Raw genomic sequence first — 27299 nt, 5'->3', positions numbered from 1 at the left:
ATCAATGAATATGAATGTATTTCAGAAGACTATTTACATAGATTCAAGACCCAAATCAACCCCCTTCTGTCTGAAATTATGATAATAAATATTACCTGGAGCTGGTTTGGACCCAGGGGCTGGGCGGAGCGGACCTCCAGGGGGACGTTGAGGGGGTGGGGGTCTAGCAGGAGGAGCTGAAGGTCTCTCAGGTGGTTTCTTTCTCGACACCTGAAATTACAAATTATTATTTTGACCCTGTGTCTTCACACGTTTTTTTTTTTCGTATCTTAGTAGTGACAACAGACTTCTTTATCAAAAGTTTTCTAAATTTTTTATCTGTATCAGGGACACTTAAAGCATTTATTTTCACTATTCCAATTTTCAGTCATACGTCTGTAGTTCCTGCAAGTCCTATAGCTACATCATAAAATGTTTTTAATAAAATCGCAAGAACCACAGATGTCTACTTGAAAACTTGACTGATGGAGATAGATACCCTTACCAGCTAGTAGAAACGATCCTAAGTGAATCCTTGTAATAATGAATATGAATTCATGGTTCATCCAACTCAAAATTAAAATAACAGTAGAACCCTACCTCTGGGGAAACGGAAGAAACTCTGTTAGTTTTCTCTGGAACAATTAATTGTGGTCCGTCAGTTGGTGCTGTGGGTCTAGAACTAGGCGCTGCTGGGGGTCGGGATGGAGGTTGGGGTCGACAGGGTGGACCTCCTGGTATATCTAAAACACCATCATCAGACACGGCAGGGCTGCTTCTTCCTGAAAACAAATTCATTTATTGTCAGAATTGTCGTTTTATTTCTATGATCAGTTTAAAATTGATCGAAATGAAATATATAGTTTTAAATCCTACTTTTCTACTCCTGGTTGGGTTGATAATGAAGGGCAATGCCATGAAGTGTGCAATGAAGAAAATTAAACCAAAACAGAGTCATCAGTTGACATGATTCGTAACATACAGGTCAGATGACAGATAAAAAGCATTTGTAAAATTGCATTTTAATATACTTTACTTAAATCCTCGTAAATTAGGACTTTGTGAAATTTGCCACTAACAAATTTTATTTCAAATTTTTAAATGAAAGTACCCTCACCAGAAACGGGAGTGTTAGAGCGAGATAAAATGATGTCTGCTGCTGATAAACTTTCTGCAATTTCATCTTCATCATCTAGAAAAATAATTATATAAAATTATTAACGATTCTACAAGTCATTAGTGGCTGTGGTTAACTTTAAATTCAATATATAAGTTATTTATAACAAAAAAAACCTAAATAAATAAACCATATAAACGATAGTATATGATGGCATTTTAACCCTTCAATACTAGCGTCTATGGGCCTCAAATTTACCATTACAAGGTTATTGACTGAGGGTCCATACAAATGATCAATAGTATGGCCATACGAAATAAATAGTCTGTTTTACAGGCCCAAAACTGCCTGATTGTTAACTTAATATCAAATGTACATTAAATTTGTGGTAATAAATAATAAATGCTTCCGCTCGCTCCGATTTATTCCAGTTGAAAATCTTAAAAAGCGCTTGATAAATAAGAAATTCACCCTCTCGCCCCGATTTTTGAAAAAAAGGGCTGTAAAACAGACTATTTATTTTGTATGGCCCAATGATGTTTCTTTGCCAATTAAACTTCAATTAAACAAAAAGGTGGAATTCTTTAAGAAACATCTTATAAGTTATATGCTTAGGGATAAGTATGAAAAATATGATTCTCAATACATTGAAAGCGAACAAAGAACTTCGGTAAACTTTAGATATTCAGATGTAATGTAATTTGGCATTTGAGTCTGTATTAGCATCTATTTCAGAGAGTACACACAGCTTATAATAATACCTAAGAATCAAAATTTGTCAACTATTGACTCCAACGTCTTTATTCATGGATCCAAAGAACTCGGAAAAGGCTGCCATTAAGAAGAAAACAAAAAAAATCAACACAAAAAGAAAGACTTACCATCGACCATGCTGAATTCCATAGACGGTACACTAAAATCATCTCCTAATAAACTATTGGTAAAAACATTAAACATGGCCTCTGTATTCAACGCACACAATTTCATCTCATCTTCAATTACTTGTTTCCATTCTTCAGTTTTTAACCTGACACTGATAGTACCACTTGATAACTGGAATAGGAATAGTGATACTGGGTTATAATTGGATTAGAAGTCATCTGGTTTATCAATACTTGATAATGATTGGTCAGAATTTGCACTACCGAAAACCTATTAAGTGTTCCTTAGTTTTTAACCTAATATTGATAGTACCACTTGGTAACTAGAATAGGAATGGTAATACTGCTTCCTTTTTATTGGCTTAAAAATTCAGATGGTTTAGCAATGCTTGATAGGGATTGGCCGAAATACACAGAAATGCACACACTAACAGTACCACTTGAGAACTGGAATAGGAATTGTAATACTGCATTATTATTGGCTTAGAAGTCAACTGGTTTAATAATACATGACAATGATTGGTCAGAATATGCACAACTGAAAGCTTCTGATGAGTTGTTGAAATGTTTTACTTCCACAATTGACACAGAATGGGAACACTTGGTTATCATTGGTAGAAAAGTCAACTGGTTCATAAATATTTAACCTACCTGATGTTGATGGTATTTTAAAGCCTCTATTGCATGTTGACCATTTCTATATATCACCCACATATCATCTCCCACAAATCTATATTAAAATCATTTCAAAATATTAAACTAGGAAGGGCATGCCCACTCTTTCAGGACACCTGACACATTGAGCATTCTTCTACTGCATGGAAAGATGCTTTATGAGTAGAATAAATAGCCACACTATCGCTAAATTTGTCAACTCTGAATCACAACTTAAAAAAGTTAAATAAGCATACCACAAAAATAATATTTCAAAACATAAGATTCAATCTCCATGCTTTTATTATATCAATCAAGGGCAATAACTCTAAAAATGGTAAGTGAAAAATCCTCAAATTTAAGCTTTTGCCTATGATTTCTGCGTATTATGACAAAACCCTGGATGAGAAAACCTGAAAAAGGAATAGAAAGGAACCAACCTGACAACAATAATTTCTCCCACTTCATTAAACAACTCCACGATCTCATTGACAGTGTCGTCTGACATTTCTGTTTCCATGGAAATGATAACAGTGCCATCTGGTGGTCCCTGTTCACCAATCACTTCCTGGAAGACCCTCTCTTTCGCTGATTCATCTACACTCAATACTTCAATATCGAACAGTCCAATCACAGGTCTGAAAAATATTTTGTTAAATGTTGCGAGGCAGGTTTTTGTCGATTAGGGTACACAGTGAAATTTTTAAATTAAGACTCAGCCTTCAAAGGGTGTAAATATAAATCCAAGTGAAAATAAGCTGTCTACAGCACTTTCATATTTTCTGCTCTTGATGGAACTAATGAAGATGGGAAACACCATGCAGTGTGCAATGAGGTAAATTTTTTGAGACATTGGTACTAGCTACTCTGTTACATTCACACTGAATACAACAATCTATATATTGTATTTTGTTATGCTGATTTCATCTCATTCCATATAATCTCAGTTAACTTTTCACACCATCCCAACTAGGTTTATAATGCCATTTTTTCTGTATTAAGAAAGTCTTAATTGCATGCTACTAAAACTACAGCAAAAATAGACACTTCAGCGATAAATTACCTGTCAATCACCAGTCTGTCAGAGAACATTCTCTTACCTATCTGAAGTACGAAGTTCATCTCGTAAATACAATTAATTTCATCTATTGTTGTCAGTTTTTTTGTGGTCAGGAAGTTTCGAGAATATGATGCTAAAGCTATGAAACATCGCTGAGCACAAGCACCTCAACATTCATTCTTTATCGATATCTTAAAACATGTTTCTCTTACCTATGATCTGAAGTACGAAGTTCAGCTCTCGTGTATAAAATTAATTTCCCAGGATTCCAGTCTGGATCTTCCTCTTCAGCTACAACAAAATTGACACAAAGATGTTAAAAAAAAAATTAGAAGAATATGTTGAGAAATATTTTTGGTATACGGTTAACCGGCTTCTCCTAATTGACTAGAGCTCATCTCATGCTGCTGACAAATGTTTCAGACATAAAATTATTATCAGTGCCAATAACACCCTGGACTTATTATTCATTAATTGTTGTAGAACTTGGTATCAGATTTTAATACTAAAAAGTGATATCAAGAGTAGAGTTATATTAGCTGGTGAGTCAAATATTTTTAGAGGACTGAGCCCCCTTCTACAATCTTACCACCAAATTGTATACTAGACTGACTGGCTGATATAGGATTTCTAATAACTTTATTACAGTGATTTACATAGAGGAAAAGATGGTTACAATCTCATGCCACAGTTTTGACTGTAATGCTCAATAAATTTTGGCATGCTTTGGTATATCTCAAAGTAAAATTCTACAAATACGACAATTTCTTATAGTAAGATTTTTGTGGAACATGGCCCTGTATCACTATAATGTCCTAACCTTCCTGTGGTAAAATATGTCGTCTTCTCCATAAAACTCTGTCAGTCCAGGCTGGAGCTCGACATTTCTCACTGGTATCAAAATCATCACTAAATAAATCATATTTATACGTAGGAGGAAAGTTGGTTACTCCTTCATTGAAGCCTTGAAATGTCTGAAATATACAATAATAGGAATTAGGTGCCAACTCTAAGAAACATTGGCACTGACTCATTCAGTTTAAAAGGCATTTTGAAGAGAAATGACAAGACATATGGTGTAAGTATCAGCTTGTATGCAAGTACTAAAGAATGGATCCAGCTAAAGGTCAGGTTAAACTAATCTTTACGGGGATTATGTTCCAAATCTGGATCCAAACTTTAAACACAAAAATTTTTTACTAATAACTCTTTAGAAATAGTTTGATTTTCAATTTCTTTTAACCATAACATAAGTTTCTACTCTGATTTTAAATTATGATATAGATATTTGAAAAAATACTAAGTAAATTGGCCCATATTCCCATTCAACTGAAGTTGTAGAGGTATGGAGAGGACCCAAGAACACTTGACAGTATTAGAGGTGTCCAAGCTCATTCATACCCAAGCCTGAATTTATATGACTTACCTTTCCTTCAGCTCGTTCTTTATTCAACTGATCACAAGCCTGTAGAGCTCCAAAATTCTCATTTTTGACCAATTCCTTTACTTCATCACCGGGTAGATCAATTCTATAGTTAAAATCACCACACCAAAATACATAATCATGGGATTGGATGGTACGTCCCTGAAACATTTACGGCAAAATCATCAATTATAATTTGGTCCCATTTGGAGGACCTCCCCAAAAGCATAATCAAGGGAATCTATGGTTGTCCTTTTAAATGCTTTCAGCAAAATGAGATCAAAAAGTTTGGCCAAAGACCAGCTGGTAGAAAGGATTTTTGAGAATCTGAGTTGTTATCCTTGTAAAAATTTTCTTTGGAAAATGGTGAAGATTTACAGCTCAGTTTACAACAAATCTTTGAACATCAAACTCGCTATGTAAGCTGATAACATGCACCATCTTTAAATCCCCCTAATAGCCATCATTCCTTACCCTATCTGTTTCCCACATCCCTCAATGTTAATATCATCACCCTGTACCCCTTGAAAAACAGAAACTACATTGTCCAATGAAAGCCTTTCTTACTTACCATAGGAAAAGCCATCCTTCTCATAATTTCAGCGTAATCTGCGTTCCTGTCACTGACTTGTGACTGTCCCGCAGCCAAATGAGCACAAACAAAGCATACAGACGTACTATGTATTAAAAATCTTATTGCTACGCCACCTTTATTACCAGTGGCTCCCCCTAGGCCTGTTTTCACCTTTTCTACAGCTACATCTCTGTAAGAAACCATAAAAAAAAAGTGAAACTGCAAATGTATAAACCCTTTGCATTACAGTATATCCTGTTCTGGCACTGGCAGATAATCATATTTAGGTAACAGATAATAGATTGACGTTTATTCTGAATTCTGAAAGTAGGAATTGAGCGTCTTGCACAAATGCACATGTATAATTTTACAAGTTACAACAAATATCTATTTCAAAATATCATTGCCATTTTTTTTCTCTTAAACTGGTTTTTTAAATCCAATATGTCAGTCAGTTGTGTAATGCACTGTGAACTATAAATTTTGAGCATAAAATTGCCAAACCCTGCATCTTACAGAGAACATTGTTGTTCAAATACATGATTCAATCTAAGCTAGATTATAGAACATTATATATTTGACTACAAGTTTTGGAATAAAGTTACATACCTAATAAAGGGAGCTAGTTGAGGTCGAACAAAAACATATAAAACAACGCCCACTAGCTGAATACTGTTTAAAACTACGTATTTATGATCACGTGATATAGTTTTTATTAATTCTTTCTGCCATTCTTGAGCATTAGTTGTACTGAAGCATAATAACACAAAAGTTAAAATATTGCATTGGAGACAAAACAGCAAAATAATTTGTACCCCCACTTTATTTCTGAGAATAATTTAATAATCCACTTTTACAGCCTTAATGCACTTTTGTGATATTTCCCATACTCATTTCAGAATGCAACAAATAAATTCTATTTTTGAAAAAAATTCTGGGTTAATTCTAAAAATAAGTTCCTACCTAGCCTTCATAATATTGCTAGCATTGAGATCGACGATTTCTTCAAATCCAATAGCGAAGATATCAACTGGGGTGTTATAATCTGTATCTTCTAATAGATCCTCTAAAATAACAGACAGAATAATATTAAATCAAACTATTGCCTTTAAGTGCACGTTGAAAATAAATGAGTATTTGTATTTTGAGAGTTAATGATACAGAGTTAATAACTATGCAACTGCAAGTCAGACTTTATCACGTATCAAGAAAAGTTCCCAAAGTTTCAGTTGTCTTGGTTAGAGTTACATACAAGTAATGTCAAATATGCTTCAAATGTCTTCTTTTGGAGCACACTTGTATTATTCATCACTAGAAATTGTCAATTGCAAAAAATCTTCTGTGATATTTGCTGCGATTTCTGCTTAAAGTTGTCCAAATATTTAAAAATCTACAGGACCATTGTAAGATTTACTAAAAAATTGTATGCCTTCTGTCTTTTTATAAAAATTCATGGGCTCTGTTTTGTTTTTTTGTTGACACTGTAAATGACAAACCTGGTCTAGCCATGGAAACCGTTTTATGAGCGTCTAATAACCAATCTGTTAACGATTGATGTTTATACGCGATACTTCGAAAATGTTTCCCTCCATTGACATTCCAAGTACAGACACCAATACGTAATGATTTAGGTTCGGTATATTCTTTATATCTGTTGATCATACCATGAATTATACCAGGGGTAGCTGGAATGAAATAAAATGTTTGTATTCATTGTGAGGGTTGTTTGTGAGGTTCTATAGCACAGTCGGTTAGAGCGTTGGTTCTTTACATGACGTCATTTACTTGGTTACGTGAACAAAAGGCAGCTATGGATACTGATCTCGATCCACGTGAGAAAGACCTTGAATAAGTCATCTGCACTCATAATTCCAATTGACCCAGTTGTAAATGGGTATGGATAATCCAGGAAAGATCAATACCAAGAGATTTGACCAAGGACCAGCTGGTAGAAAGGATCCTTGTAAAATATAGTTGTTTCTTTCTTTTTTGGAGTTGTGATATACATTTGGCTAATGATATGACTTAAACCCTACATTTTGGGGGGTTTCTGGGTTTTTTTTGGAAATTAATTTGAGTTTCAATATGTTACTTCATTCATCTTCCACTAAATTTGGAACATTGAATGTAGCTTTACATCCTAAAGTTCTGCAGTTTTAAAGATGAAAAAAGAAGGCACAATAAGCACTTAACTTGGATCAGAATGGCCATTATAGGCCAAAAATATATCTTACCATGAAGACTATGTGTTGTTAGAAACGAAAACCGACCTCCCATCGTATCAGTTTCTATCTTAAACTGGGCCATAACTTACTTAAACAACATGACTAAATGGCCTAGTTAATTATAAATATAATTCTTACCATGTAGACTGCGAGTTGTTAGTAAGGATCTTGCCTTATCAGCTAGTTCCCCCATCAATGTATTACCAACTAACAATATATCTATTGACTCTTGTTTACTATTATCTAGAAAATTATTCTGAATAGCTCGAGATGCCGATCTTGACGCATCAGAGATCTGAAACACAAGAGATAGTGAGAAATTAATAACTTGTAGATAAACCTTTGGACATTTAATTTTAGTATTTTTCTCTCTGTCCATTTTTATAAAATATTTTCATGCGTATCAATGATGTCATAATGGCTGCTAGAACTATACTGTACATGATACTGGAACTTTTCCCTGAATAAGTAATTCAGTTTGTGAAACATTCGGTCACTGAATCCAAGAGTCAATTGTTTTTTTTAGTAGAATAATTAGTAGTTGGAAGCATAGCTACAGCCATCTTCAACCCTAACAAACGGATTACCAGCCACATAATTACACCTTATATAATGCTTAAACTTATCAAGTGACAATACACAATGTTAATGCCATACACTTTTACCTATTAATTGAAGTTCAGAAAATATGACGTTTTATTTAATTTACACTCAGGGTTCAAAGGGTTAAAGAGAAATATCTAGTTAAAACTGACCTTTGACCTACCACCACCTAGCGCCCCAGTACCAGCGTAGATACGACTAACATGGTCACCGTTTAAGGCCCAGATCTGTTTATAAACCTCCTGGAATCTTGATAACATCTGAGGTTTGTTTGATAATCCTAAACTCTCTACTTGAGCAGGCAAAATCTGAAATATAAACAAAAATTGGGACAATCATTATGGGGAAACCAAAATGTAAAATGAAACTTTTCTGTATCTGTTTTGGTTAGTGGTCCTAACAATACAAATACTGACTTCATTTTTTTTATTTTGTACCTTTCTGGTGTTGACTCCACTTGCAATCCATGATCTGATGAAATTGTTATGGATCTCTTGTTCTATGTCACTTACTATCTAACCTCAATAATATATTTCCTAACTACACGTATACCACTTTCAACAGTTTGAAAACAGAATCTTGTCAGACAAAACACAGAAACAAAGCATCCAGATCAGATTGCCTCTGAAAGGCCTGGCTATTTTTGGACATTTTGTGATTCATTTTGGTGGACACTTTCACTTTACCAGCTATAATGTTCCATTAGCTAACAGCTCTATTTTATTCTAGAGGCATGTAAGGACATGAAAACTTAGAAATATTAATAATTTACCTCCATAGCTAGCATGGTCTGTACAGCATTAGTTCTGTCTAGACAATCAAGACAGTTAGACCTGATTGTACCAGTCTGTTGTCTGGAATAACACAAAATAACAAAATGTAGTCTACATGGTTATACCCAGTTATGTTATAATAAAATATAAACTGCTCAAGATCTCTGTTATGTTCTAAAGAACCATATTTATATCCATATTCATGTGCATGTAAACCTCATTCGAACATTTGACAGGGTTGGCAGAACATTTCTAACACGGCATGAAAATATTGAACCTACCTTAAAATATTTGTTCCATCACTGGCAAAAAAATCGAACTCCTGAAGTTTTTTAAGAAGTTTAGTTTTTAATTTATCCAGATTTTTTAAATTACTGCCCTTGATTTCTGCATGATAATCAAAATGTATGAATGGAACTATATCATGATGTGAGGAAGCTTTATGATGATTCTGAAATACAAACAGATTTACAGTCAGATATAATACAAAGTAACTTTTGTGTCTTCAAATGATTTCTCATGTAAAATCTAAAAATCTTAAAGAGCTTTAATATAATTCCTTTATAGGCTTATTTTTTCTCCTCCTATCAAAATGATACAGGCACTATATTGGCAAGAAAATCACCATGTGTACTGAGGCGTAGTTAATTCAAAAGTAGTCTATATAAACAAAAGTAAGATTTGAATGACATTTAGAAGCAGGGAGTACACATATAAAAAAAACAAGGGAATATATTATTAAATGTATAACACATGTCACATATTTTGTTATTTAAGAAGTGTGTTATACTTTAATATATTCCCTGTTATTCTGTTATTTAAACAAGAGTATTCTAGTTTAATTCAAAAAAAGATTAGCAGTAATTAGTACCATACAAGCCAGACTTATGTTGTGGTCATTGATACTTATCCTAACTCAAATTAAGTAAAATTGGACTGTTGTGTTCATATTTTGAATCATACCCGGATGTGCATAATATCTTTGCTAACTATAATAAATTCAAGCCACAGTTTGTGTGGTGTTTTTGTCTTTAATCCATTCCATTTAAGAGATAAAAATAACCCCTACCTGAAATGCCTGACTAAGCAATCTCTCTCCTTCCTTACTACCCAATAAATTAACTATAACTTGTTCCCCGTAATGTTTACGTATCATTTGTAGATGGCGATCATAGGCTGGAGCTGACGTCTCATATCCTCGTGACATGTGAACTTTATGTGCACCAACCTGGAAAAACATGAAAAAATGGGGCCGTTTGATTGGTGAGTTTTGCACGTTCGGGATTTGAGGAATAGTAGGTGCAGACAGAATTCAAAATGGCGGAGAAGGAAATAGATAGGAAAATTTTGAATGTGAAATCTTTGAATCATTACCATGGATTATTGTGAATATGTAAAAATAACGATGGCCTCAAATACACTTCTGTAAATGATGAAGGATACTTACATTAATGCCTGGTTGTTCCCAGAATAATGGCACCGAACCTCGAGTTTCTACAAATGATGATACTTGCTCATCCAGAAATATCACCTGAAATAATTCAAACACGATTGATTTAACCCTGTTCTGTGGTGCAGCAACGCTTGCAAAGTAGCCCACGTTAAATTTTAGAAAAAAAGGAAAAAAATAAAGGAAAAAAGAAATCAAAATGAACTAACCTGCTCAGTTTCAACAAAATTAGCCACATGGCCGTCATCATTGGTTCCTCGTACGTTAAACCTGGTCCCGGCTCGTTCACAACTTAATCTAGATATCAGACAGGCTTTAGCTTGACGATGAGCTGCATATATAGTTCTTATTTCTACAGCTCCACACATAATCTTGATCAGCCATTGGTCACAATCTATACCATATCGTTTTAAATGGACATGTAGTAATCGATTCCTGAAATAAAATAAGTCTCATTTCAGTTACTTCAAGTTGATAAGAGCCTATCTCATGCTGTTAACACTAGCTTTAGATAAAAGATACTCAATGAACAGCTAGCTTATAAATCACTAAAACTAAATTATCTATAAAAGTTGTTCTTGTATGTATTATTGAATGATAACTTAGTTTTATGTATTTATCTGTTAATACAGGGATTCTGTCGTATAGCTGACAACAGACAAGTCCACAGATCAACATTGGCCAAGTTTTAACAACTATTTGTATGAAAGATTGAAATTACTATTACTATAACTTACCAGAAGAATCTGTTATCTGTTTCATGATCTTGATGTTTTCGTTGAGCACAGAGACTGAGATCCCAGGGAATACCAGATTGACACCAAGAGAAATAAAACGTGCCAGAGCTGAGAAGTTTCCTGACTTCAACAACCCTTTCTTCATCACTGGGCTCGTTTCGTAGAGGTACAAGTTGTACAGCAGTAATTTTAAAAACTTCTGTATCACCAATTTTACCCACAGAAAGACAAGTCGTCACCAGAACTAAATACAATATCTTCTGATTGCCTAAAATAAAACAAATTAACATATCATTGACCACCAACATTGTTATATTTGCGTTTTATTTGTATTTCATTGTTTCCTTTTGTTCATGAAATTATAATCAGAAAACAGGTATAGCCTACTCAATAAAGATAGCATTATCATAATGTTTCTCCAGATCAAAAACCATCATCTGTACAGCTGATTAAAAAAGCTAAAGTAAACTTAATCAAATTAGCACTTAAGAGGAAAAAAAGACAATATCCTTAACATATGTACATGTCGCCTTTAAACAATTATGATGAAAATAGGTCAAGAAGATTGTACAAGGAATAGAGAATACTCCTAAACTTCTAAATCTAACCATACTGAAAATCATGCTGAAATAAAAGGTATTCCTATCTGAAGCCAAGGCTTGGGAAAATAATCAAATGTGACCCTGCACATCGTATCAGGTATTAAGTTGCACTGCCCAGTAATAAGCTGACAGTGAAGTATTAAAGGGGACTCAAATCTGGATATTAAATTGACTATATCATCTGAACGGAGAAAGCTATTGAGATGGTATTTGTATCAAAATGTAGCTGATGATGCCAGGAATCCAAATATACTGATAACTCTACATACACAAAATGCTACTTAATACCTGGTTTGATGTGCGGGGTCACAAATATAAACAGGAATATTTACCAGCATTAAGATTTAGCACACCCAGACAAGCATAAGCATCTAAAATTTTACTATAAAACTTCTTTACTGTGTCTGCTTCTGCTGACGCTACAATAACAAAACAAAATCATGTGAGATCAGACTGATTCAAAGTAACAAGTTACTATTCAACAGTCCTAAGACAACTCAGACAACTTGTCAGAATATAAGAAGGTTTAACAGGTGGTTGAAGGCGTTAACATAAAATCCTATGCTAGCCAGGAATGGTCAGACAGTATTAGTTACTGAATATCATCATTCATGCATTAAGGGCACTAATTAGGTGATATACCAATATAGGAATTTATATTGTTAGTAATATTGCCTGATTAAAAAAAACGGTATTGAAATATCGCCATACCATGATATAGGGCAGTTTTCATGACATATTGTCAACTTTTTGTCCAGATAAGATCATCTACACAAAATCAGGAAAAAAACATACTTTAGAAATATCGCACCATATACCCATGTTGTGATGTATTAATGCTTAATCAACTTGAACCAATATCGCCCAGCCCTAGCACTATGCTGCACCATACTGCTGCTATAGATAGCAGAGTTGGTGGGGCTAGTAGAATCAGGACACATTGAATCAAAGACAACAACTTAAATGATAAGACAACTCCAGTCATCTTATAATAAACTGAGACGCCTATGATAGAGCTGTCTTGTATTTTGGGCTCTTAAGTCTATAGGCCTATGGCAGTGCAAAAAACGATCAAAATAAAGGTAAACCAATCAGAAACGAAGGCGACTGTTGAGCATTTTCAAAAACATTGATGATTGATGAGGCAAGTCAAGAGATAGGAGTGCCAGACGTCAACTGTCAAGTGTCACTTTCAAATAAATCATGAAAATGAGTCGATACTCAGATGACTGTGGTGACAGAAAATGGTTAAATTCTTACACAAAATGACTACTGCGTTCGATTCAAACATCACAGTTTCCTCTCTGTTCTTGCTCTCTAAAATTACACTGTATGGCGTGTCGGGATCTGGAGGTAATTTATGAAAAACTCGAAAAATCTTCCCCATTGCCATTTTTGTATTTATAATCCTAAATTAGCGGAAGTGGGATGAAAATATTGCGAGTTATCTCCCCAAATTATTCCGAAGTCATGTACATCCAGTCGTTTTAAAGTGATGTTCTAATGTAATAAAATTAGGTCTAAGGGCTTGATTGGAAAATATACAATTTTGAAAGATAAAACGTTTTAAATCCACTTTTAGATTTAATTGTATGATTGTCTTAATCATTCATAGATTTGTGTGTTTTGACAAGTGGACCTTGACATTAATAACAAATTTTGAAGCCCTGACTAAGGAGTATCCCTTTAAAATATAAGTGGGCGGTGCTGTCCACTTGGGGGCGGCACTAGTACCAATATGGCAGCTCTCTTGTCATGTTAAATGAATTTCTAAAGAAATCAACACATTTTTCTGGATTCCTTGGGTCGATTGCTTTAAAAATTTGTCAAAATGAGTATGAAGGCATTTGAGTTGGTGCCAGCTATCGAACGAGCTAAATTGATCGCGGACAAGATTAAAACGCAGGTAATTTTCATGCAACATAATGGTGACATTCTGAATGAAATTTGAAATGACAAGTCTCCAATGACAGTGATAACTTTGAAAGGCCGGCTAGTGCTGAACTGTTGATTGCTGACTTGACAGTTGGTGTCAGCTTTGTATTTTAGGTCGATAAGGGCTTTGAACATGCAATACTGTAAACACTACTGGCTGCTATCAACTTTTGCCATGTTCTTGGTGTCAGTGTTCAATCTAGATAGGATAGGCTACAATTTATATTATGGCAAATAGTCGCACATCGAGTTGCAATTGGCACATGCCACTGTCAAGCTTTTAGGTTTAGAGGAGATTCTGAATTTGCCGATTTGATTTTGTTACTTTCAATAAGCTGTTAGTATCACCTAGACATTTGATTTCAAGATTGATTTGATTGCTGTGCTTAACATTTTACACATTTTGACTTTTGATACAATTTGAGTTTTGATGCATTTTGACTTTTAAGGCCATTTTGGTTAAGTGCCAAGTTGACTACAGTACAACCTAATACAATCAAACTCCACCATGTTAATTGTTTTTTTTTTAACAGATTGAGTGTCTGGATGTCTGTGGTAAAAATTTGTATATTGGAACAGCAGACTGGTAAGTTTGGTAACTTTTCTTGATTCCTTACTGAATATTCTATGAGAGGTTTTGGAAACCTTCACTGGTGTAACACCGAATTTCATCAAAGTTAAAAAACAGAAATTTTTAAAAATGTCTTAGATGTTTCCTCAGATATTCTACAAAATAATTAAAATTGGTTTGTTTCGATTTTCTTTATGAATCCCTCACTTTGACCCATATTTCATGAGTAACCAACTTGACAACGGCAGCAAAATGCGTCACTTTCGTGTACAATGTTTGATCTATAAATAAGTCGAGAAAACACGTTGTATGGATACCGGGTGATATAATTAACTTCTCTTAATATTTATCTTTAATATCAATTCATTATAACTAGTGACAATTCCTTCCTCCATGATTTAAAAAAAAATTAGTGACTGAAAAAATAAGATACGAAGCGTGATTTATTGCTAAACAACATAAGAATATGGCCCACATTGTGTTCCATAGAATTTTTCTGCTGACACGGAATCTGCTGATCACGTGACTTCATTCGTTGAACTACATTCTAGTAGACGACACTTGGAATTCCCATTGCAGCTAGGGATTATATGGAAATTCGGCCGATAAAAAATTGAGACGTTTAACTGAAATCCGCCATTTTGTATTTGTCAAAGTATATATTAATACATTTTACCTTGCTTGAAACTACTGGATTCATTCTACTAGCTGATATTGTACAGAAAACCCATGTTTATCAAAACAAGCAAATGAGGAGGTCATGCAAGGTCGCACGTGTAAATTATTAATCCTTTCCGGATATGCATGAATAATAGGTTTCCACGAAATTAGGTTACTTTACTGTATATAGAAAAAAATATGTGAAATTTTTATACGTCAATTTTTTTTTCTTATTCAAAAGATATGGTGGCCTCCAAAGCATTTGCTTTTGATGTCACATAGGTTCAAATATACAGTAACTAATCACCTTGTCATGAACAATCTGCCTTGTTAACAACTAGCTATTCCACTGCCCTGTTATTTTTATAATATAAAGTATATTAATAGGCAAAATTTTAATTTATTGAACATGATAACATCTTATCATTGAAATTGATTTTTTTTTGTAGTTTTGTATTCCATTATTGTATTGAAGAACGAAATATTGGAGGTAGAACTACCTTTTATAGTGAAAAACAGGGACAGAAATATCTTGGCTTGGTAAGAAACAATTTACCTTGGTTTCATTTTAATTCAATAGTCATATCTGAATTGTACAGCCGTTTCAATAGAATCTCCAGTTGAGCTTTACGAACTTTGTCTATTGATTTATGTAGTAAAGTTTCCACTTTGCATTTGCATGGTGATACATTTAAACAAATTTGTCAAGTGACATGATGAGATTTGCTTGATTGAAAATATTTTTGATATTCTGAAATATAGAACATGCTGTGAAGATTTCCCTTGAAAAATTTCAAACAAATGAAATCATTAAACATTTAAGATCTGAGGCACTTTTGGACTTTGAAAAGGACAGTTTTTGATTCCAAACCATCAAGTGTTTGTCAGTTTTTTAAATTTTGAATACTGTAGTTAGAGTTAATATATGATAATTTATTCTAATCCTGAAATAACAAGGAAGATGAGAGTAAAATATTTTTACCATATAATACCTTTCTACTCTGTTTCAGAAAAAAGCGATAGTCCAGATAAAAGCTGCGTCAGCATTGAACAGAATTATGGTTCTATGTGATAATACTTTCACATTACTCAATATGTTTGATTTAGAGGTAATGTGATGTTTTTGATATATAATGATACATTTTATATTGATTTTACCCTGTAATTATGTGTGGAATTCGCATTCAAAAGCCCTGATTTCTCTTGAGAAACTAATCTGGCCCTGAGAATCAAATCATTAATATGGTCTCCCTTGTATGGTTTTGATTGTCATTTGATAAAAGGGATATATAGCTATCTATCTAAACCTGTCAGCATTTGTTTCATGGTATCTTTTATGCAATTGTTAACAAATTAAATGTGAGAGTTTTATTCTTTAAAGAGATACTGAAAAAAAGAACTTTTTAGATATACTTGTACTTTGAGGTAGAAATGTAAACCCAGTACTTTGTATTTCAGCCAGTTTATTCAGGTGCCAAGATTAAAGGAGTGAATTATTTTTGTTTGAATGAAAATCCTGCCAACCCAAATCCATTTAGTATTGAGGTAAGCCTCTTCTGTTAATATCTGATTCACTCCAGAGCTGACATAATTTTTTCGGAGTATTCTTGATACTCATATCATATTTCATTGTGCAGATACTTTCAGTGGTGGAGCCAGGTTTACTTCTGAGGGGGGGAAATATCTGAGATGGCCTGAATTTCTAACCTAGTTATGAGATTTTTGTGTGAAATACTTTGCTTTCGGGGCTGTGAAGGGGCGGACAAAATATAATGAGTTAATTTTAAGTTAGTGACACCTATATAAAACAATTGATTTGTAGATTTGTGTGGCTTTAAAAAAGAAACAGCTACAAGTTTTTACTATTTTAGAAGATAAAATAATTCACAATAAAGATTTATCCATCCCAGAACCAGCCACCATTATAGTAAGTTACTTCCCTTTTTATAGAGAAAATTTGAACCACTTGTACGTTACTTATTAAGTTCATGGTGAAGAGAAAGGAATTTTAATTACGAGTCACTTAGTATTTTTCTTGTCACCTAGATTCTTCCAGTAATTGTTTTGGTTTCCGATCAGAGAAGATAAAGGTGATCTTAGACACAAGTTGCACTTATACAGTCAAACACAATATATAACAATTTGTTTATTTTAGGGAGTAGATGAGAAACATGTTTGTGCTGCGTTAACTACTCAATATTGTATAATAGAAATAGACACTGGTAATATACAAGATTTATTCCCCTTTGATACAGAATACGTTAATCCTGTTGTTAAAAAGGTCACCAAGGTAACAAACTTCAATATTTTATATCAATTTATGAAGACCACACCTGTTAGTTCATGTGTTCTCAGAAGTTTGAATGTAAGGTAGAATTCGGATATAGTCCTAAGGTTGTACTATGGATTACATGTGTAGAACTCAAAGAAAATTTGTCTCTTGTCTTGACTTTTGTTTGGTTGAAACAATATTTTAGCCATTTTAACTGTATTTATAGTTTGTACAGAGTATGAAAGAGTTGTGAAATCAAGCCAAGCTTATGCTAATCTGTAATCTTCATTTTTTCGTTATGAAACTTGCTTGAGTTTTGGTTATATACATTATTTATATTGTTTTTAGGATGAGTTTTTATTAAGTGGCCCCAGTGCGTTGGGTATGTTTGTAACATCAGCAGGAATTTCACAACGCCCCCCGATGCAATGGTCAGATAACCTTGTCTCGGTCTCCTGTGTTCATCCCTACATAGTTGCTATGAACGACGAATTTATTACCATACACAGGTATGTGTAGAGTTTTCATTTTTGGGGGAAATTTACTCCTTTTCATTTACAAAATGCAGCATTAATACAGTGCAATTTTTTTACATTTTGATACAAGCCTTGGATTTAACATTACAGCTAATTCAGCATTATTGTTTATGTTTAGTATTTTAGATCAGCAACAGAAACAAGCCATTCCCTTCCAGGGCGGTGTTTTTATGAATGATTTTGATGGCAAGTTATTTATAGCTTCCAGTAGAGAAATTTATTCTCTGGTTCCAGTTGCTTTTGAAAAACAGGTTCATAAAATATTCTATTTAATTTTTCATTTGACTATCTCATGGAAACTAATTCAGCTTTTGTAGTACTTTTTAGAATAAAGATTTGACTTAAGGTTCACCTTCAATTTGATAATTCTGTGTAAAAACGCCATAATATACACATTATCTTCTAAGTCATCCGATAGTCATAACTGCTTATTTTTGCTTAAATTGAAATCAAACTGCACTTTTTGAAAAATGATAGTTACTTAGTGAGGCAAGTTTATCAGATGATAATACCCTATGAATGTATCAAATTTACTTTCTCTTGTTTATTTTTTACAGATTCAAGCATTACTAGCAGACAAAAGAGTCACAGAGGCGCTGGAACTGGCAGAAAATGCTCACTCTACAGGCATGACTAAAGACAAATTCATGAAGGTCTGTGTGCATTTAAAGAGATTGTAAACAGATTTTCTATATGTGTATTTGGAACACTGATTGCATCAATTTGCACCATTCCAATTTTCTATCTGACCTAGAATTTCCTTCTCTTATTTGATTAATCTATAAAATGATAAAATTATTGAACAGCGCTTAAAAGTTCTTGGATTCTGTGGACACCATTATAGGATTTGAATGACATAGAAACAAGGAAATATATTATTAAATGGATAACACACTTTGTACTTTGGTAAAGTACATTTCAATTTCAATTCAATGTACTTCGTTATTAAGGAAATGTGTTATATCATGAAATATTCTCTTGTTTATTTGGTTATATGACACCTTGTTATTTCATTCATCAGTTGAATTCCTGTAAATGATTCCTGTTTCTATTATAGATGTACAGAAGAATCCAACAACAAGCAGGTTTTATAGAATTTACACAACAACATTTTGAAGAAGCCAGAGATTTATTTATAAAAGGGCAAGTTGATGTGAGAGAGGTGAGTTGAGGGTGGGGTCTATTCTGTGGGGTGGTTGAGGTGGGGTGGGGCAGGGCATTTTACCAGGAACCACATAATATAATTTAACTTATAATATACTATTTAGATCTTCCCTTACAATCTATTTAGATTCTGTAAATGACTTTTTGAATCTAATTAGAACTGAATTTGAAGAGCACATTCACCATTGGTTTGATCATACCTTAGTTTCAGCTAAGCTAATCAGTAATATTGTTCACAGATCACCATCGAAATGCATGCTTTTAGCTTTAAACTTGACTAGCAAATAGCCCCATCAATAAGCCTCTTTCAAATTATAACCATTGTTATTGCATTCATCAGTTTATATACAAGGCCTTGGGCCACACCCATGCTCAGAAGCTGCTAACAATTTTAGTTTTTCTCTATTTCAGATTATTTGTTTATATCCTAAAATGATGCCAACAGGTTCAAATTTCACCCGTTCCAGTCCGGCGCTTCATGAGATACCAGATATAACCGTACTTACCAAAAATAACGAAACTTTGACGGCAGAATATATATATTTTTTACAAAGTTATTTAGAAGAAATACGAAATACTAAATTATCTATAGGACTTAAACAGGTAAATATTGTGCTAAATCAGATTATTGTATAAGTCAAGATATTACCTTCTGATCTTTCAACCTAGTTTTTACTGTTGGTAATTCAAGATGGAGAGACAAATTTCTCTCATTGTGTACAGTATTCTGGAGCAGAAAAGTAACACATGATATGATTTAATAAATTATTGAATGGATTTGGTAATATAGTGGACTCTGTGTGAATTCCGACATCTGCGTAATCCGACATTTTTTTTCTTCGGTTTCAGTGTCAGTTTTAAAAAATTTTCAAATTCTAAAAAATAAGCATTACTTATATTGCTTGACGGACATCAACATATACAAATGTGTTTAATATTTTTGTATTTTACAGGAAATAGACGTAGCATTATTAAAACTATACGCTGAGAATAATTCACCAGAGTTGATACCATTATTAATCTCCGAGACAAGTTGTGATCTAGCAGACTGTGTGGAGTGTCTGGAGAGATACCAGCGCCACCACGCTCTAGCTTTACTACATAAACATCACTCAGAGAATGACAGAGCACTAGCAATCTGGTCTAAGTGAGTTCGTCGCTTAATTTTCAAAGAATTTATGAAAGTTTACTAAATATCACTATACTTGCATGTGTCTGGCTATATGAATATTTCCTTGAAGGGGTAAACAACTTTCAAACTGTGTAAATATGAATAATTGGGTTGGAACACTGTCTCTTTGTGGAATGGCTTTGTCGGTAGCGCTTGGATTGTCTGGAAATAGGGTGCTGTGGGTTCAAATCCTCAAGTTAAGAAAAATGTTCATGCTATGGTTAATGCTTATGAAAGTGACAGTTTTCAATCCCTATCTTCTAAGGTAATGACAATATTAACCCTGAAGCTGTAATTTTATCAACTTTCTGTCCTGATGAGTTTGTTATATCTAAAACACATAACATAAACTCTAATCATTAACTATTATAATGAAGTAATAATATTGATATTATGTTGTATATTTAGGTTAGTGAATGGTGAATTAACAGACAACAGTTTTCCAGGGTTTAAATTTGTCATAGAATTTTTAGCCAAGTAAGTAGTAAATGGTTTCAATTTTGTGGCTGGGCATTTAACATTGTTTTATTTTGTGGAGGGTTCAAATTTTCAGTCAACTATTTAAGACCATAAGTTCAGTTAGAAATATCTTAAAATAACTGCTAGTGTTCATGTTTTAAATCCAGCCCAGGTATACACACATATCTTTGCTTGACTAGGCTTAACCGTCTTCATTAGCCCACATGGTGCAGAAAAGTAGGACGTAAAACTCCATTCATTTCATTTTACTAATGTTATAACAAAAGCTTATAGAATTATAATATATGTTTTCTTATATATATTTTGTCAGTTTAAATAACCATGAGTTAGTGTGGAAGTATATAGACTGGGCTTTAGAGAAAGATGAAGAACTTGGTGTACAGGTATTATCAGTTTATATCTACTTTCATCTTTCTAGAATGATAAGGCTCTCTTAATATCTATCTGGAGTATGCCATCCTTTTAATGTATTTTTCACTATACAGACTTCTCTCATAAGTCTAACTGGACTGTCCACACATGTTTAGATGTAAATTACCCCTCACGGAAGTTAGTGTGACAATTGAATTTAGATTTTAAATATTTAGATTTGGTTTGTATAAGTTAAGTTACAGTCAATATATGCCTGTTATGATGATATCTCCCCTATATTTACTGCTGGTTCAACTACAGTCTGTAATCATAAATAATAAATAACATAATGAAGAAGTTCTCTTACTTTGATGATAAAAATCCAATTCCAAGAATGAAAAAATTACCCCTTTTTCAAACAATCTCTCTTGATATTGAATTTTGGATCATGTTAACTTGGCAGTAGTATAAGATAAGCTATTAGACTGTTTTATTTTATTTATTGTAGATATTAACGGAAAGACCAGTTAACGAACCCCCATCAGAAAGATTACGACCAGACGCTGTGATTGATTATTTACATCGTTTTCCTCTGGCTGTTATAAACTACCTAGAATATCTCGTCTTTCAAAAAAAATTAGAGGTCAGTTCAGAGTTGTTTTGCTATGGCTCTTAACATCTAAATCCCACATTCATCTTGGGATTTACTTTAGACTTTGTCAGTGATGTAAAACTGAGGTACTGAGAAAGACAAAGTGTCTGATCTTCCAATGGGATGATAAGCCAAGCTACAGCCTGTTAATGATTTAATATTGTTCCAGGCATTAGGCAGCCTCAGCAAATTCCTCAAAAATCCTGAAATCCATAATTAAAATTGTTATTCAGAAAAGCATTACTCATTGATCCTGTTGTATATTTGCTGTCATGGCAAACATTTCCTTTGTAATTATACATGAATTTCGGCTGAAATTTTCCATCGTAAGTATTGTATGCAGTTATGTTCGGAACGGTAATATTTAAACTTGTTTTGATCTGGTCTATTTTCATGCTATTTGTATTTGTTTATTCTAGAAAGAGAAGTACCACACCCATCTTGCTGTATTATATTTAGATAAAGTTTTAAATTTATTAAAGAACTCTTCTGTGCGGAAGGAAGAAATAGATATGGCAAGGTAATATTAATTTCAGTAAATTAATTAACGAGCTCAATATCTTGCAAGTGAAATGTGTTTTTGTCTCAATATTTAATTTTCTACCTTATAGAGTTCCATTTTATTTGTCTGAATTACTTTCCATTTTGAAAATTAGTCGTTCGGGTAATATAAGAAGAACCTAAAGGGATTATGTGATGTTAGTCAGATGCCAGTATTTCGTAAAAGGAAGGGCTTAAGAGTTCAATGATTGATGGGCGAAGACAAATACCTTCTTTGATACTGAAGTATTTTTGTTAAAGAATGGAGGTACAATATGCCATAGCAATTTCTCAGGAGTGTGTCATGGGCAGTGGCATTTTTTTGCCCCCGGGCATTTTCTAGATATGCCCCTGATCATGGGGGTATCAAGTAAGCATGTGAATTTTGGCTTAAAAAAAGGATTGCATTTGGGATAAGCATTGATCCATCTCAGTTTCCTGACAAAATGTGTTAGAAAGAGGTTTTCCTTTATTAAATTTCTCTGTTATTATAGATCTAAATTACGTCACATGTTACAAATATCCAGTTTATATCGGGTTCAGCTAATTCTGGGTAAAACCAAGGAAACTGATATGCATGCTGAATGTGCTATTTTATATGGAAAGGTAAATTATTAATAAAATTGATAAATAGTAATCATTCAGAATTGTAAAATCATTATTATTCAGGGAGCTCAATTTTCATTGGTTAGTCTGAGTCGGTCAGTCTATGCAGATGTTAGCTTATGGTTTTAAATAGGAAAGAGCCCTTGGAGGACTAAGACCACAACTATTTTTCAAGACAATATTAACATACTAATTTTAACTTGCCACTTTAACTATTTCACATTTCACCACCAAACCTATATTTTGATTATTTTGTTATAGTTAGAAGAACATGATAAAGCTTTAAGAATTTTAGTTCATAAATTAAAAGATTATGGAGCTGCCGAGAATTATTGTCTAGTCAACTCACAAGGGAGAGAACCAGCGTATAGAAAACGTTTATTTCATATTTTACTCAGTGTTTATCTAGACTCTAGTTACGAGTAAGTTTTTTTGTGATGATTGTATTGAGTTGTAATGAATTTCCAGTCTTTTTAGAATGGATTGTAAAGTTGTCTGAAGCTAAACTTTGAATGTCAAAATCTGATATCTCTTTACCAAGGTTTGAAATAAGCGTCCGGACAGGGACATTGTCCGGTACAATTTCGGCAAATGGCCGGTACAATCTAGTTTGAGCCAGACGTTTTTGTCCGATGCCAAAAATATGAAAAAATATTATTTTCTTGCTGGAAATATCGTATTATCATATATTTTCTGCCCGGTACAAAATTTCAGATGTCCGACACAAATTGATTTGGATAAAATGTCCGAATTATTTCAAGCCTTGCACTTTACAATCCCTTTAAGTCTTCTATAAGTGAATCTTACACTTGTCAGGTACCTCAGAGATACAGAGGTTAATCTTCTTCAAGAAATTTTGCTACAAAAGTTGCATAAGCTAACTCTTTTGAATTTCCATTTGTCAAGGGATCTTTATCTTTGAACAATCTGTGCACTGGGCCTAGGTTTATTGTACATGACTAATCGAGCCCCATTGACCTTTATCTCTGATACAAGACTTTAAGAAAATGTATGTTATGTATGAAAATGATTAATTTCAGACGTAAAGACACTCTGGTAGCTCCAGCTATGTCTCTATTAAATAGTAATGTAGCTGATTTTGATACAGTTAAAGTAAGTCATGATAATTTATGTACTGTATATTTCTCTATATAATGCACATTGATTTATAACATTTTTCTGTTTGAGTTATTCTTATAAAATAAGATTTCTAGGGAAGCAAGGTCGAGAATTAGAGTGTTCGCGTCTCAATTTATCCTTTAAATTTGGGGAGCCATGACGATGAATTTATAACTACAAATTCAGAATGAGAAAGGACATGAAAGTAGAGAAAGAAATACTTTGTGGCCTATATTTGAAAGCGTTCTCCCATTATGTACTTCATTACTGCATTTAACCCTATAATATTTAAAATTCATGGCCAAAATTAGCTATCTTAGTGAGTATTGTGTATCAGAAACACATGTGTTGGCAGCGTTAGATGTATTTTTGTCAGTTAAATATTACAACTGCCCTTCAGCTTCCTCCAAAACAATTCTTGTATCCCAACATTTATTCTATTATTCATTCATTTTATCATTTATTTATTCATTCTGTCTATTTAGGTATTACAACTGCTTCCCGACTCCTGGTCAGTGAGTTTATTATCCCAATTTTTAACCCGAGCTATGAGAAAGAGTATGCATACCAGTCGTATGACACGAGTTGAGAGGATGATGGCAAGGGGAGAGAACTTGTCTATAAAACAAGAATGTATTGAACTACAACAAGAACCTGTTATAATGACTGAAGATAGGTGAGTTAACTTTTTAAAATCATTATTTTCATTACCGGAATATATTAGATAATATAAACCTGTGTCTATATAAAAATCTAATGTGTGAATTGGTTGTTTAGCCTCTAGCATTAACTTACCAATTGAAAACACCTTGGGGGTTGCTCAATTATTGAATCAACCAGACTTTCAATAAAACAAGTTGAAACAGGGTTCAGAATACGTCCCACGTATGCCTTAAAAATAGTAGGTGCAGACAGAATTCAAAATGGTGGAGAAGGAAATAGATGCGAATGTTAATGTGACATAGCCACTTCTGTACTGTTCAATTGAGGCCAGAATTGGAACATACAGAACTTGTTCAGAACTCATCAACGGAGCGCCACCTTTCTTGAAAATCTGGTTAACAAATAGTGAATTACTCCTTCCAATGTAACATACTCAAACGTGGCCTTCTATTTTATATAATTTTTATTCATTATAGGAACTGTGCAGTGTGTAATAGACCTTATAGTGAACCAACGTTTATACGATATCCAAACGGTGTAGTGACTCACGTACATTGTGCTAAAAATAAATATATCTGTCCAGTGACAGGCAAGTTGTTCAGGACCCAGAAATCTAATCCAAGTTGACAAGACTCGAGAATTTAGATTGCTGGTTGTTATTTTATTGTGATTTTAGTTGGGAACAAATTGAGAAGTTATTGCTGTCTTGGAGATGAATATTGACTGAAAGTTACAGAATGTAGAGGATTTAGTGTTACTGTCTGATTTACAGCAGTCTATTTAATATTAAACCAAACTTTCGTTCCATTTTTTATTAGCTTTTTATTTTAGCATAGCCACTTCAGTTAGGGTCTAAAGACGGCCTTCTTGAACAGTCGTCAGTTTGATGACAATACCAGCCAATCAAATTTATTCCCTGTCCAATGCTGGGATTTTATGACACTAACAAAGGTGTATTCCGAGTAGCATGAGACTAGTTTATCAACTGAATAACCTTTTGTTCATATTGTGGCTAGACCCTAACTTAGGTGGCTAAATAAAAATGAAAGCTGTTGAAAAAAACAAAAAATTTGTCAATCAACATCAGTGTTAAAAAACATTACACAAATCAAATTGCGAGCCAGGCCCATAGATAGAGGGGGGCCAGGGAAGGCAAGGCCCCAACTAAATAAACTTTGGCCCCCCCCTGAAAAATTTTGTTGACATGTTGAGTCAGTATAGTTGAGATCCCCTTAACAAAATTCGCCCCCCACCCTGAGACCTTGAGCTAGCTACGGGCCTGTTGCGACCATGGTTCATTGAGCTTTTGTGAAACAAACTTCTGTATGTTAATCTCGTCATCATATAATCTATTTATAGAAAACTTCAGTATCATTCCCTGAACAATATTGCTCATACTGGCTCTGATATATAATATATTCTGTTCAGGTGCTTCCTCCCTCCCCCCCTCCCTCATTCCTCATTCCTGAATATATTAAGCCCCACTATTATTCCCCCTCATAAAATCTCTCAAGAAGAGTTCTATAGTGAAATTGGTGACAGTTAAAGTTCTTAACTTGCGTTGAAGTGCCAACAAATTTTTTTTTAACAAAAATTTCAGGCACAGTTCTGTATGCAGTGAACAAGAGAGAAAGTGAAAGTGGCAAAATTGAATGGATGAATGACATTAATTGTTTTTTATTTTGTTGATGTATGTTGTTATATTATTATTATTATTTTGTTACTGGAAGAATTTTTTGGTTGCCATGGATACTAATACAAATAAAAATACAATGAAGCATTTTGACCAGGTACATCAAGATTTACTTTCTGCTTCTCCAGAGTTCATGTGTTATGAAATAATTCAGGATAAAAATGTTACTTAAGTGGAATCCTTATTTCTACAATCATACGATACATTCTAGGATTTACAGATTCGCATTTTTTGTTCCTTGATCTGTTTCCGTGGTAATCCAAAACACCTAAGGTGTCCAGTTTGTTACAGATGCAATATATTATCATAGCATAACTTATATCCTCAATAAATCGTTTTTTATTAATTATGAGGTGTTATTTGAGTCTTGTGCCGTCTGGGTATTAGCCAATAAATTAACAGGAAATAGTCAGAACTTTACCTTAAGAGGTGTGAATTTACTGGACGATGTTTAGACGGAGAAAGAAAATCTGAGCGAATGCATAGTTCCAGGTTAAGACAGTCTTTGTGGTGGCGTTTCTACGGAGGGGAGGGCCATGAAAAGATGCTGGTCTGGCTTTGGCCTCCCCCACTTTCAAATTTTTTATCATTTTACATCATGAAATAATGGCCCGTGCCCCCCACACCCCCGAAAAAATTTGTGGTACCTTCTCGGCTCCCTCACCTGAAGTTTCCTAGAAACTCTGAGTTTTCGTCTTCATCATTTTCTTGAAATTTACAGTAAACTTATTGATAATCATCTATAGCTCAGTCTGTAACGTGTGCCATGGCTTTGAATCCTCCTTGAAATAAAAAAATATCTGAGGCC

The 27299-nt window shown here is 33.7% G+C and overlaps 2 protein-coding genes across 2 annotated transcripts; one reads left to right on the top strand and one right to left on the bottom strand.

The window, feature by feature from the left end:
* Positions 1-33: 33 nt before the first annotated feature.
* Positions 34-13471, bottom strand: LOTGIDRAFT_135750 (hypothetical protein; the record flags this gene model as incomplete). The annotated part of the gene is made up of 23 exons (XM_009046343.1): positions 34-202; positions 575-757; positions 1320-1421; positions 2004-2149; positions 2629-2707; positions 3072-3269; positions 3904-3982; positions 4512-4665; positions 5118-5276; positions 5686-5878; positions 6298-6438; positions 6652-6739; positions 7185-7373; positions 8052-8208; positions 8669-8824; positions 9289-9370; positions 9571-9740; positions 10359-10517; positions 10737-10820; positions 10949-11174; positions 11477-11744; positions 12411-12497; positions 13339-13471. 23 exons carry the CDS (start codon positions 13469-13471, stop codon positions 34-36), a joined length of 3402 nt encoding a protein of 1133 aa, XP_009044591.1.
* Positions 13472-13909: 438 nt separating this feature from the next.
* LOTGIDRAFT_135703 (hypothetical protein) lies at positions 13910-25425 on the top strand (the record flags this gene model as incomplete). The annotated part of the gene is made up of 22 exons (XM_009046342.1): positions 13910-13984; positions 14547-14599; positions 15694-15784; positions 16255-16353; positions 16703-16789; positions 17067-17171; positions 17400-17534; positions 17865-18025; positions 18171-18303; positions 18610-18705; positions 19110-19214; positions 19628-19819; positions 20170-20363; positions 20796-20864; positions 21178-21250; positions 21727-21861; positions 22290-22390; positions 22905-23016; positions 23278-23438; positions 24057-24129; positions 24621-24811; positions 25275-25425. 22 exons carry the CDS (start codon positions 13910-13912, stop codon positions 25423-25425), a joined length of 2592 nt encoding a protein of 863 aa, XP_009044590.1.
* Between the last annotated feature and the right edge of the window lie 1874 nt (positions 25426-27299).

The sequence above is a fragment of the Lottia gigantea genome, assembly GCF_000327385.1.
Source record: "Lottia gigantea unplaced genomic scaffold LOTGIsca_100, whole genome shotgun sequence".
In the NCBI taxonomy this organism is placed as follows: Eukaryota; Metazoa; Mollusca; class Gastropoda; family Lottiidae; genus Lottia; species Lottia gigantea.
Note: the sequence above shows the minus strand (reverse complement) of the source record. Positions and strands in the feature narration are given on the sequence as shown.